This window comes from Lepidochelys kempii, chromosome 5 (genome assembly GCF_965140265.1).
Source record: "Lepidochelys kempii isolate rLepKem1 chromosome 5, rLepKem1.hap2, whole genome shotgun sequence".
NCBI lineage: Eukaryota > Metazoa > Chordata > Testudines > Cheloniidae > Lepidochelys > Lepidochelys kempii.
The window spans coordinates 122,311,350-122,325,311 of NC_133260.1; the positions used below are offsets into that span (position 1 = coordinate 122,311,350).

At 43.9% G+C, this 13,962-nt stretch overlaps 1 protein-coding gene across 11 annotated transcripts in view; it reads right to left on the reverse strand.

Annotated features, from left to right (window-relative positions):
• The window catches only part of PALM2AKAP2 (PALM2 and AKAP2 fusion), a 503,398-nt gene that overhangs the window by 200,550 nt on the left and 288,886 nt on the right, over positions 1-13,962 (reverse strand). For 9 of the 11 annotated variants that reach the window (XM_073345681.1, XM_073345680.1, XM_073345678.1 and 6 more), the window contains 2 exons: positions 6,391-6,492; positions 842-1,543 (listed from right to left, as the gene is read on the reverse strand). The exons of 1 other annotated variant lie outside the window; for it this stretch is intronic. In XM_073345681.1, the coding sequence (XP_073201782.1) occupies positions 842-1,543; positions 6,391-6,492 (804 nt within the window). The remainder of the gene's footprint in view (positions 1-841; positions 1,544-6,390; positions 6,493-13,962) is intronic. One more of the 11 variants, XM_073345684.1, reaches the window with a different exon arrangement.

Below are 13,962 nucleotides of genomic sequence, written 5' to 3' on the forward strand. Positions count from 1 at the left end.
TCTCATAAATAAACATAGGAAGAGTTACTGAAAGGCAAGTAATTAAATCAGTAACTACATTTCACTTGTGGTGACAGCTGGATGTTTTTGATGTCAAGGTAATTTCCACTGTAATTTAAGGAGATAAAGTAGATGCACAATACTGTAATCTGGAAGATTTACATAAGGCAAAATCATCATTTGTGATTTGGTAGAAAGAATAATTAAGGTCCACTTTTGGTTTTACCAATAAGCAGAAATAGCCTATGGCATCTTTTGACACCACAAAGTGAACTCCAAAGTTAATATAAAACAAAATTATGCAAACATTTTGAGAAGGGTGTGTCTGAGTTTTAGCAAATTAAAATGATAAAATGATCTATGGCTCCTTCCACCCCCCCAAAAAAATCTATAAAATAATGTTAAAATATGATTTTTTTAAGGCTCTCATACCTGGCTACTGTGAAATTCAGACTCCCACAAAACACCGGGAATCTGATCAAACCTGCCGGATATATAAAGTAAAATATAAAAAGTGTTCTCTTTATATATATATTTATATAAAATCAAATAAATATGAAAGCATTTGTTCACTTTCCCATTTCTCTCTCACTCTAAAAACTAAAAAACAAACAGTATGTTTGGTGGGAAAATAATATTTGTGTGTGCATCTTCCTAAAGAACTAGAAATCAAAGCAACCCATCTGCAAGGCAATGGAGGCATTCACTTCCAGTTCACAGTATTGCAGTTAGAAGTACAGTGAGGTCTAAGGAAGTGATGGAGCAGGTGCTGCTCAGAACAGGGAAGGAAGAAGCGGTCACATGATCATACAGCACTGACATCGCCTTTTCTTTTGTGTACCTGGGACTGGTTCCATGGGCAGACTTTCTTCTTTCCCCTCTGGAGAGGAGGGCTCTGTTGTGTCAGACACAGGCCTTCCGGAGACCAGTTCGGCTGCATTTCCATCCATGGTAGATACGTCAGTCACGGTCTTCTCGCGCAAGGACTTCTCATCATCTTCATCTATGAGGACCAGTTCTGCCTTGATAGTTTCATCATAGCCCAGCACTTTTTTTGTCTCATCTTCATCATCGATGTTTTGGTAACCCATAAAAATCATTGTCACTGGTTGATCCATGCTGGCCTCTGGGACTTCATCTCCAGAGATTTTTGCTTGGTGTTGAGGATTCCCAGAATTCCCCTTGCTAGGTGTATGTACCATTTCTAATTTTGCCTCTTTGAAGAGCATTTGTTCCTTCACATAGCTAAGGTTTCCATCTGCTATCACATTCCTGGCTGACACAGTCATTTCATACCCTCCTCTTACACTTGATTGTCCAGCTTTCTGTATAAGTTCACCTACATCCTTTGAGCTTAATTTATGAACTCCATTTTCTACCACTGTGCTTCCAGAGTGAACCTCATAGACTACCTTGGTACCATCATCATAGACTTTGAATCCTCTTTGATGGGTCCCCTCTGGGCCAATAGGCGAGGCAGAGAGAATCTTGGTCTCTCCGGTCTGTTTGTCTTTCTCCACATTAATTTCCATGGCGTACAAAGCTTGAATGAAAACAAGAGAGGAAGTGCATGTTACAACAAAAAAAGCCAGTGAACTGTTAATTGCCAAACAGACAGAGAAAACTACTGTGCCCGTTTCCTATGAAGCTATTTCTAAAGAGCCAAGCATTCTACGTTAGAAGTGAGGTGCATACTGCGAACAGAACTGGTTATTACAATACCGTACTTTATGTAACTGGATGCTAGGCATGCCTGCTGTAAACTAGAGATACTCTTCCAACTAAATCTGTGCAGAAGTGGTTCTGGTCAATTAGAAGCATGAAGATCATTTAGATTAAGTGGGCTCATGGTGTACTTTTGACAAAATGAGATGACAACATGCAGGTCTACCACAGCCTTTCATCTTTGTGCTTGCCTCAGGTTCCAAGAAGAATTGATCTCAAAGCTCCTGACGTTCTCCCGCTCCTACCATCCAGCCCATAAACAGCTGTTAGCAAATTTTGTTTGGGAAGGAATAAAATGCCCCTGACAGCTTGTTTTATTACTGAATATTTACTCCTACAAATGCCTTTCATCCATAGCTCTCAAAGCACTTTACAAAGCTTGGTAGTTATCATTATCCCCTGCTACGCAGATGAGGCACAGATCACATAAATGACACACCCAGCTCACACTGCAGGTCAATGGCAGAACTAAGAACAGAACTCTGATTTTCTGGCTTCCCGTCCAGCCCTCTGTCCACTGGATCAGTAAGAACTTAAGGAAGTAAGGTGTGTTTTTAACATTTTAATCTTAATGAAAAGTATATATCTATCTATCTCTCTCTCTCTCTCTCTCTCTCTCTCTCAAAAGCATAGACATACCCAAGCTGATTCTTCTTATGGGCTCCTAAAGATTGTTTTCAAAGGGGAGACAGTATAGGGGTGAACTTGATTGCAAAACTGGACCAAATAAAGATAATAGGTAATAGATGCACCTGAATTCCAGACTAACAAGGAAAACATTCCCCGACATGAAAGAGTTAAGAAAGGTGCAGTAACAACAAGAGCATTGTGATCACCACGCAGAGGGGTAGACAGGCAGCCCGCACACAACTTATCCTTCATTCTAAGATCGTGGTGCAAACTCTAGAGCTCAATTTTCAAGGTACAATTGTAAAGGTCTCTCAGCTTGTCTGAATGTAACTGTCTATTTAAGTGCTCCTTATATAAAGATGAAAACATTTTGTCTCCTTAGAAGGTACGAACACACAATTAATTGCAGTCGCCATGGTGGGAGTTGTCGCCAGCTGTTGTGAAACTTACCACGCTGTCTCATGAAAATTCCAATTCAGTGGACCACAACAAAATTATGAGGATTTCTCTTACTAGGGGAGACTGTTACTTATTGGTGAATACAAAAAAACCCCCAACCCCACGTAAATTGTTACACTGTCTATTAGCAGTGCTGCATTTTCTAGGAGGGCTATTCAATACCATCCATATACATTTTTCTTGAAAATAGTGGTAATATTAAAATTACCCCAGTGAGGTTTCAATTCTCCCTACTCCCTCACCATATTATCAAGCTTATGTGTTGCTTCCTAGGGCCAAACTCTGTCATAAGCATAGGGAGCATATAATATTGTGCATAATGGACCTCTCTCTGCCTATCTAGAGAAATCCACTTCTGCGTTAAACACTTTTAAGATGCTTGGAGCTATGCACCATGCATCTGAGATTCCAGCCAGCAAAATTCTGAGCAGCCACAGTGAAGGTTTTCGATATCCCTGCTGACTTTAAAAAGTGGGACAGTCCCATTTTATTTGTTTGTATGTACTGATTTACACCTCAGTGCTTGGTCAGTTTTCTCCCACCCTCTTCTTGAGTTCCCCCATGCTTTTGCTCACAAAGACAAGAGCTGAGTTTAAGGGGGTGGGGAGGGGCTGCTAGTTCTTGCTCCTGCTACATGGGACCCCTTGAGTCAGGCAATTAGTGGCTCACCAGCCTGCTGCCTTCCAAGTTCACCTTTCTGCCCAGTGCCCAGCAGGTAAGCAAGACATCTGTCTGAAACAGGGATTCCTATAGCTTATTGACAGGGAAAAGCATGACTGCCTGTCTCTACCCGGTTGGTGCCCTTATGAATTGCTAGATTAGCGTGCATGCCAAGGGGACCTGCTGTGGAGTGCACTTCACTGCTTCTCCAAGCAGGAGGAGTGCAGTGTGGTCCTATTCATTTGCCCACAATGTCATTCAGGGATCACGCCCTGCTGCTTGTGCCATGACTGGATGTGTGGACTAAGAGGCCCCTACAATAGCTACCTGCACTTGTGTACAAGTCCAGCAGAGGGCTGGGCGGCAGTCAGCTCTGAGCATTTAAAGCAGAACCTTGGTTTGTATTCTTCGTTGCTATTTAATTGGCTGATTGGTTTTAGTGTCTCCATGTGTATCATTCGGGGCAATACACGACCAGCAGCATGTTTCTGTCGTTTGGGCTGTCCCCATTTTGGGATCTCTGAGACTCGTGTTTCTAAAGTCTCATCTAAATAGTTGAACCTTAAATCCAAGATACAGAGACATTAAGATGATTAAACAAGAGAAGAAGAACCCCACTCTTACTGCACAGGAGCTTGCTTGTTTTTGCCTGTGATTTCTGTGAGGAAGTGTCATCTAGGGGCTAGGGCCTGGGGCTAGGAGTCAGAACCTCAGGGTTCCAGTCCTGGTTCTGCCCTGACTTGGTTTCTGATATCGGCAAAGTCACCCGACCACTCTGAAACACTCAGGCTCCTAGTGACCAAACACTTCAGCCCTCAGTAATGTAAAAGTTGCTGTCATTTTCAAATGGTGTTTCTGTTTAAGCTGTGAGGCAGTTCATATTGTTTAATGCAGACCAGGGGTGTGATTTTTCAAGGCTTCCATCTGCGGAACACCCAAATGAAGTCAATGGGAGTTGCTCCTATGGAATGCTTGAGGACTGGTGCCCGCATCTGTATCTGACCTTGCAGGACTCAGAGGCTCCACACTTTTGGAATAAGGACTCCAGAAATACAAATAAGTACCGACTTGTCCACATGTAGAAAGAGTTGCAAGATGCATCCCTTTGTCCAGATGTCCACTCTTGATGTACAATGATCTCCTAGGCATTTAGGGTCAGAGTTTCAAAACTAGTTGGAAGGAAGGAAGGAACTGTTTTCCCACTGCTCATCTGTGTTAGAAAGTTAACATAGATGCGGTTATACCCTTAAGTATTAAGACACTGACTTGGGAGCTTATTGTCATTGTTACGTATTGATTTCAGAATGTTACACCTGGGACTCTTACATTAGTTAGCTCTTACTCACAGAAGTAGTGCCAATGACTTGATTAAAATTACTCCTATGAGTAAATGCACATTGATATAAACAAATATTCCACAGTTGGACCCTTTATAAGCAGATCCTTGCTGAAATGTATTGCCATGGGAAAAGCAGAACAGGAGAAATTTGCTAATCTTTGCTTTTGTTAATCTATTTGCGGATGAAATGGGAATCTAGTATAATACCTCCAAAAGTTGTTGAAAAATAAAGCATGTAATTAATTTTTGTCTTTGCAGTTCTTGTCAAACAGCAAAAAGCACGACTTATTAATACGGTTGGAAATTGGTTGATAGTGAAGCGCTGAAAGTACAAAAGTACCTGAAGACGAGAGCCTGCATTACTGTAAGTATACTTTCTGTACAAGTCTAATTACAATGTAACCTGATTTAGTATTTCATAAGAACAACATCCCAGAGTACATCTTATGGAGTACTGTTTCTACCTGTTAAATGGCCTTTAAAACATGGCTATCAAGTCTGTCGCTTTTTAAAAAGATGTTCTCAACAATCTTTAATCATGCAATAAAACAAAGCTTATGTTAAATAGTCTTTGACTGTATGTGCTGCTTGCCCTATCCGTTAAGCTGTTTCAGTGCATGGAGTCCAGTTATCAAAGAAATACACAAGCAGGCCGAGCTTTTGGGTTATGTTATGGAGGACAGCAGAGATGACTCTTTTCGTGTTTTTGACACAATGGAGCTAGAAACACACAGGCAAATGGGATGTATCAATTTCTGTCTAACGCAGGTCAGATTTAGCACTGGGATGTGCTGTCTGGGCGCCTTGCAAAGAGGAACTCAATCAGATGAAGTGTCCCCATTTGTGGATAGCATCTCAAATCGACACACGCTCTTGCTGCATGAAATAACTGGAATGCCAATGTACAATCTTTCGTTATTGCTACTCTGTGATGGCAATGATGTATCGAGCGGCATGTTGGCATTAATGCATGCAGCATATGGTTTTGAATAGAACAGTATTGAAAATATAAATAAAATCAACATCTAGGATCTTGCTCATGAATTGCTCCAGTTTAGCAATACATTGAGGCTGAAATTCTGTAACCTCAGTCTGAAACCCAAAGGCGTGTAACATCTTTTATTGCCCCCTAAAGAGTTAAGCATTGTGCTGAAATAAACAGCTTCTTTCTGTTCTGTAAGGTTTTACACACATAGTGGGTTGTGTTTGTGTGTGTCTCATTTATCTCAATGGAAGTTGTGTGGGTGCAGGAAAGGTGTTATTATCATGGCCTAGATTTCATACATTTACATCAGCAGAGATGGAGAGAGAATCAAGCTGAACGCCTACATTAAAAAGATATCTGCCAAGGGTGCAATGCTACTTTTTAGGACTCACGAAGTATGTAATATAAATAAATGACTTTGAAATTGCTCGCTGCTGTTCAAAGAGCCTTGACTTATTCACAGAATAAAAATCACGTGGCATTTAAACTATATCTGGGCACCAGTCCCGTTAAGGTTAATATAGATCTATGTATAAACAGAAGTTTGTGTCTCCTGGATTGCTAATAGAATACAGATCTCCTTGCGACTTACCAGGTACCCTGCTTGATCCGTCCCACCCAGGAACTGGCTCTGCTGTTCGTGAATAGAGGGTTGGGAGTTCGGGGATCTGGGAGTAAATGTAATTTACTGCATCTGGTGTCAGAGAACAGAAAATACAGTTAGATAATGTTATGAGCCCGAGTGGCTTCATTGCTTAGACAGCAGAGTGTTAACTTATCAACCCAAACAATAGACATCAGAGCTTTGTACTGGATAATTGGATCAAAGTAAACAAAGTGCCAAGTCACAGTCATGTGACTGGTGTTCAGCAGACTAGCTGAGGTAGGAGGGAACATGTCCAGATGACTCAAACTTTGTGTCAGTTGCACACATCAAACTATTTGTCAGGCGCTTCTGGATTTTATCAGGTCAGTGACCTCAACAAAAGAATGAACCCCGTGTAATGGGTAGAATAAAGGATGTTTTATAGAGAAATACTCATATAAAATGAAGTTTAAAAACTCTGGAGGTAACTGAGTGATCAAATGGCATGACAGGCCAGCTCCTTTATATCAGTTATTTGGCATATTACTTTTGTGTTTTATAGGTTGGTGAGCTGACATTTGGCTGAAGTTTAACATGTAAGGGAAATACTGTCTCCATGCTGGTTGATCCCATGCTTACTTGACATTTGGTGGGAATAGAATACCTTTCAGTTCCACAGTGCCACCTTTCATCCAAAGCCCTCTCGCCTTGAGTCAATAGGAGCCTAACTTTAAGCATTATCTTTAGTAGAACTACTCACATGCTTATGAATGGGCACATGATTCAGTATCTTGTTGAAATGGGACTTGAAAGTGGTCAACAAATATTGACTAAGACTCACAACAGCAGTGCTGGGAGGTAGACTAAGGGAAATACTTACCGATTCCTAAATTACACACAGATAGGTTAAGTGACTTGCCCAAGGTCGTGCTACCAGCCAATGGTAGAGTCAGGAGCTCTCAGTCTCCTGCTCTAGGAACTTGTTTCCAGGTTTAAACACACAAGACAAAGTAATTATTCAAGATCTTTGCATGCTAGGCAGAAGAAGAAAGACCAGATTTTGATTTCTGAAGCAATACTGAAGTATGATCACAAGGAGTATTTCCTTTGGTTTGTTAAATCAACTCCATATTTCCAGGCACAGGTGTTTGCCTCAATCTGCCTATCACTGCATTGACCTAGACAAATTGGAGGATTGGGCCAAAAGAAATCTGATGAGGTTCAATAAGGATAAGTGCAGGGTCCTGCACTTAGGATGGAAGAACCCAATGCACAGCTACAGACTAGGGACCGAATGGCTAGGCAGCAGTTCTGCGGAAAAGGACCTAGGGGTGACAGTGGACGAGAAGCTGGATATGAGCCAGCAGTGTGCCCTTGTTGCCAAGAAGGCCAATGGCATTTTGGGATGTATAAGTAGGGGCATAGCGAGCAGATCGAGGGACGTGATCATCCCCCTCTATTCGACATTGGTGAGGCCTCATCTGGAGTACTGTGTCCAGTTTTGGGCCCCACACTACAAGAAGGATGTGGATAAATTGGAGAGAGTCCAGCAAAGGGCAACAAAAATGATTAGGGGTCTGGAACACATGACTTATGAGGAGAGGCTGAGGGAACTGGGATTGTTTAGTCTGCAGAAAAGAAGAATGAGGGGGGATTTGATAGCTGCTTTCAACTACCTGAGAGGTGGTTCCAGAGAGGATGGTTCTAGACTATTCTCAGTGGTGGAAGAGGACAGGACAAGGAGTAATGGTCTCAAGTTGCAGTGGGGGAGGTTCAGGTTGGATATTAGGAAAAACTTTTTCACTAGGAGGGTGGTGAAGCACTGGAATGCGTTGCCTAGGGAGGTGGTGGAATCTCCTTCCTTAGACGTTTTTAAGGTCAGGCTTGACAAAGCCCTGGCTGGGATGATTTAATTGGGTATGGGTCCTGCTTTTGAGCAGGGGGTTGGACTAGATGACCTCCTGAGGTCCCTTCCAACCCTGATATTCTGTGATTCTATGATTCTATGATCCCTGGAAATCCTATAGTCTAGTGCAGGGGTGAACAAACTTTTTGGCCCGAGGGCCACATCGGCGTTACAAAACTGTATGGAGGGCTGGGGTAGGGAAGGCTGTGCCTCCCCAAACAGCCTGGCCCCCACCCCCTATCCACCCCCTCCCACCCCCTGACTACCTCCCTCAGAACTCCCGACCCATCCAACCCCCTCTGCTCCTTGTCCCCAGACCACCCCCTCCCGGGACCCTTGCCCCTAACTGCCCCCCAGGACCCCACCCCCATCCAACCCCCCCCTGCTCCCTGGGCCCTGACTGCCCCGACCCCTATCCACACCCCCATGCCCTGACAGCCCCCCCGGGACTCCCACACCTATCCAACCCCTCCGTTCCCCATCCCCTGACCCCCCACCCCCGAACCTCCACCCCATCCAATGGCCCCCTGCTCCCTGTCCACTCCCCAGGACCCTCTGCCCCTTATCCTCCCCCTCACCATGCTGCTCAGAGCAGCAGGAGCTCGCAGCCCCGCTGCCCGGCCGGAGCCAGCCACGCCGCCTGTGCTGCCCGGCAGGAGCGGCGGGCCAGAGAGCTGGTGGCGCAGTGCACTGAGGCTGCGGGGGAGGGGGAACAGCAGGGGAGGGGCCGGGAGCTCGCCTCACCGGCCGGGAGCCCAGGGGCAGGGCAGGGCGGTCCCGCAGGCCGGATGTGGCCCGCGGGCCGTAGTTTGCCCACCTCTGGACTAGTGAGTCCCAGTCCCCCAGAGAACAGTATGTATGGCCAGACTGGAGCAAGGCCCCCATGGATCTCAATTACAGAGACAGAGAATGATGTCTTTATTGCTATCTCCAGTCAGAACTGCGCCTCCCTCACAGCCTCTGATAAAAAAATAAAGCTTGTCTAAGGCACACTACATTTACCCATCCCCACCACTGAAATGTGACATATAGAAACTGTTTCCTGGGATCCCTGATTTTCAGTCTCACTTTGTACTGCAAGGTGTTTGGCATTATATAGTTCATGATAACTTCTTGGTCCTGGTTTATTTCAATCAGAATGGTCCACCTCTGTCCATACATTGTGGAACTTTCCACCTTCCCTGGTGACATGTCCTATCTATCTGAGGTACTTAAATAGCCCTTCCTTACAGTAATATCTGAGTGCCTCACAGTCTTTAATGTATTTATACTCATAACACCTTTAGGAGCTAGGAAAGTGATACTATCCCCATTTTATAGATGAGGCAATGAGACAGCGAGAGACTAAGTGACTTGGTCCTGGACAGACAGGAAGTCTGTGTCAGAGTAGGGAAATGAACCCAGGTCTACTGAGCCCCAGGCTATCACCCTAATCACTGGACCATCCTTCTGAGAGAAGCTCAGGAGCAAGACAAGGCAAATTTCTCTGCCACCCCGATAGGTTTTAGCAAAATTCTAATATTCACCAAATTTTATGGTAAAGAAGAGATTCTGTTTTCTCTGTTCCCTCAAAACATAAATCTTCCAGTCCTTGGGGTTAAAAAATATAGATGTTGTTTCTTCTAAGTCTGGTGTATACTAGTCTTGTTAAAACAATAAATACTGGAGGGGAAACAAATCTGCCTGTTTTGGTCTCTCCCATTGCTTGTAAACAGAAGAGATGGGAAGGTCTGTGCAGTGTGTGTGTCTGTGTGTGTGGACCCATGCAGGACAGGGAGAAATCAGGATTAAGAATTCATTCGGTGGCTGCTTCATCTAGTTCTTTGTGCGCAAATGTGCACCTCACAAAACCCACCATCCCAACTGTTGGTAGTCTCAGTAAAAAGGTGAAGCAGAAAAGGGGCATGAAGACTGAATTACCCTCTGATCTCTGAAGCTGTGTCTGTGCTAGGAAAGTCAGGACCCATTATCCATGACATGGTGGTAAAAAGGCCGGAGCCTGGTCTACACTAGAGTCTCCACCACTGCTACTATCAGTAAAGCTGCACAAGTGGTGAATTCTAATCCTGGGCGAGTATTATGGATTTGACAGCCTGGAAGTCTTCCTCCATCTCTTGGCTGAGGCACCTTAATTGAGTGAGGAAACTTCCATTGCCACTGCTCATGCTGTATCTGCTGTGGGTGTAAATGGAGGACAGTATTACCTAACGCTGCCAATCCAGCATCTGTCACCACTACAGAACCCATATTCCTCATGGAAACACATAGATGTGATTTGTACCAAGTGCCTTTGAAAGCAAGGGCTGGGTTTGGGAAATATTCTTTATTTCACACCTCAGTGGGCAAGCATAAACCTCAGGAACTGGACTTTTTTGTTTTAAATGCATAGCACCTTCTGAAAGCTTTTTTGTTTTGCTGCAATAAGGCCTGAGAGAAACAATTATTTAAGACACAGCTCACTGAGCAATGGACAGTAACAGCTGCTCTCTCTTTTACAAGGTTTCTTGCCTTTGGTGAGACACGGGTACAGTTCCTCTGTGCGGTTATTCTGGGAATCTGCATCATCACGTTTCTGAAATCTGTTTGCCACACGCAGAACTGCTGGCTCTTTCCACGTGCCAGGACATGAAGCAGTTTGGTCTGGAAGCAATGGAAATCCAATAAATAGTTGTTCAACCAGACTATGGAGGGTCTGGTTGGAACCGAAAACTGGGTACCAAGACATCTGCGTTGCATTTCCTTCTCTGACAGTAAATCTCTCTCGGGCCTTGGGCGAGTCACTTCATTTCTTTGCTCTGCTTTCCCCATCTTTAAAAAGGGAACAATAATTACCCTAATGATAGGGAGCTATGAAGGTGAGCTAGGTTAAAATGTTTATATTATATGGAAGGGATATTAAACACTGTGTGTCAGGGCTTAAGCCAAGCTCTAACTCCCAAAGACAAGGATGAGACCTAATGTGGCAGGCAGATTATCCACATCTGCTACTCTGGGGTTCTTACTCCTTCCTCCAAAGTAGGTGGTGCTGGCCACCATCTGAGATAGACCATAGGAATTGCCCGTGTGGATGGAACCCATGTTCCTAAAACAAACTGAAGATGAAAAGAATGATGTTGTTATAGAATTGCTGCCACCTTACTGTCTGACCTTGGTCACATCCCTCAACCTCTCTCTACCTAGCATTTTACTCAGCATCTTTACAATGGACAGAATTGACCTACTTCGCAGGGGTGTTCTGAGGTTTAGTTAATGTTTGTTCAGATAAAAGGTGCTACAGTGCATAAGTGGAAAGATATGAATCCATTTGTTTCTTTAAGTGGATTTGGATATTTTGCTTTCTCCTTTTGGTATGTTATGACTCTTTAAAACATTTTTAAAATTGGTGCCCTGGCATCGTGGGTTCCTTAAAACAGATTAAATTTTAGGATTATGGCATTTTCCACACCATCAACCAAATGAATGCTTAGGAAAACATATAGGGCCACATTTCCAAAGAGCTCAGGGCAGATTTTCAAGGGCTCAGTACCCAGAAATAGGTCTAGGCTTGCAAACGAGCTCAGCACTTATGAAGGCACGTAAATTAGGCTAGAGTTACAAAAATGCAGCTCCTATGGATATACCTGTGACTAGATGTTCACATTAGGACCTCACCCAACACCATGAGTGCTTTTGAAAATCTGGCTGCTTATTTTGGTGCCTAAATGTGAGCAGAGCTCTTCTGAAAATTCTGGCCCTGGGGCCCAAAGTCCGTTCACAGTTATACCCGTGCAACCCTCTAGAATTCCATGGAGTAGAACTGGCACACATAGATACATCGAGAGCAACTCCATGCAGCTAGACTGGATAGACACATATGTAATGGAGATCAGAATCTGGTCCACAGGGTGTATATTTATGTCCAGATTCCGAAAGGATTAAAAAATCAAATTTGGCTGAAAGTCCTGGATTTCATTAAGCTTTGGTTTGGGGCTATAGCTGAGTGACCAATGTTACTGTAAATGTGGCATTCAGACATTTTAATGGGAATGGAGCTAATAAAGAGATTAATAAAAAAAATCTACAGCTGAAAAGTAATAAACAGGAGGGATGAGCTAAAGATAACAAAAATCCACACTCTGCTCTTTTGAAGATCTCTGTGGCATCTTTCCAATTTGGTTTTAGACCTCTGCCTGTGAACAGGGCAGAGGGAACAGTAATGGAGTCTGCTCTATCTTTTCCAAGCATCTCTATGTGAGGAACACGGTATGAGTCGGGTTTACAGGACTGTCGTTTTGCCAGACAAACTCGGATTTATGTTTAATCCACCCACAGGCTTGTGCCTATGGGCAGGTCTACACTAGAAGCGCTATACTGGTGCATCTGCATCACTGTAGCACGCCGGGTGAAGATGCTCTATGCCGAAGACAGAGCGTGCGCCTGTCGGCATAATCAACTCCACGAGAGGCAGAAGCTGTGTCGGCTGGAGAGTGTCTCCCACTGACATAGCGCTGGAGTGGACAGCACTTAGGTCGCTGTAACTTGCGTCGCTCAGGAGGGTGTCTTTTTCACACCCCTGAGCGAAGTAAGTTAGATCGACTTAAGCAACAGTGTAGACATGCCTTAAATCTATTACATTTTTGCAGGCCATGTTCATTCTTAATCAAACTCCTCTGAAGCCAATGGAATTATGCCAGCAATGAATTTGGCCCAGTGTGTTTCCTTGTCTCTTCATACTTCATGTCCAGTCTAGTAGCATCTTCTCAATCATTCCGTTTATTAACGGTAACTTGCAAAACCCATAGCGTCACTGCCATTGTGCTTACTGTTCTATTGGTTAAGACAACGGCCTGCAATGAGCTTAGTAAAAACATGTAGGGCCAAGAGATACTAGGGTCAAGCTCATCCCTGATGTAACTCCAGTTCAAGGAGTCACACCAGATGTGAATATGGTTTATACTTAGTAATTGCTCTCTGTAATCCTAGCCTAACGGAGAGTGATGGAATCACAGTATCCATACAGCCCAGCACTATACTGTGTCGTCGATGTCCAGTGCAGTTTTGTGCAGGGATAGCTGATGTATTTTGTAGCACATCTCATGACATGTTTAAATGAAAGGCTTGTCAGCTCTTTGTCTGTGATGTGCCACCAGAGCACTGATATGCTGCAAACTGGCTGTAGTGTGAGGAGGTAAGAGTCAGCATGTGACAGGCCTGCTGTCCCCAGCCTAGTCATTGCCATTCTGCTTCCTCTCACTGGGGGATCTGAAGCAGTCAGTCAAAGTGCAGTTACGCTGTGGAAAGTGACCACATGGGAGCGATGTTTATTTGCTTCATTGACGTAGAGTTCAAAAATGGTCATTTAGAAATAAAAAGATGACTTTTTCCATCTTCCAATTCAACCTGGCTTCTCTCTGATCCATGAATCATTTTTATATAGTCACTTTTCTGACATCTGAATAAAAAGGAAGATGCTCAACAGCCAGTGTCTCAGATGGAAAAAACATGAGCACAGAGCAATTTATTCTCTGGTTTATGGACTCTGCGGCATGGGTCACTTGCCTGGATCCTCTGGGCATATCTCACTTGATTCATAGATATCAAGGTCAGAAGGGACCATTATGATCATCTAGTCCGACCTCCTGCACAACGCAGGCCACAGAATCTCCTGCCAGTTCATGGGCCTCGAGCACTGG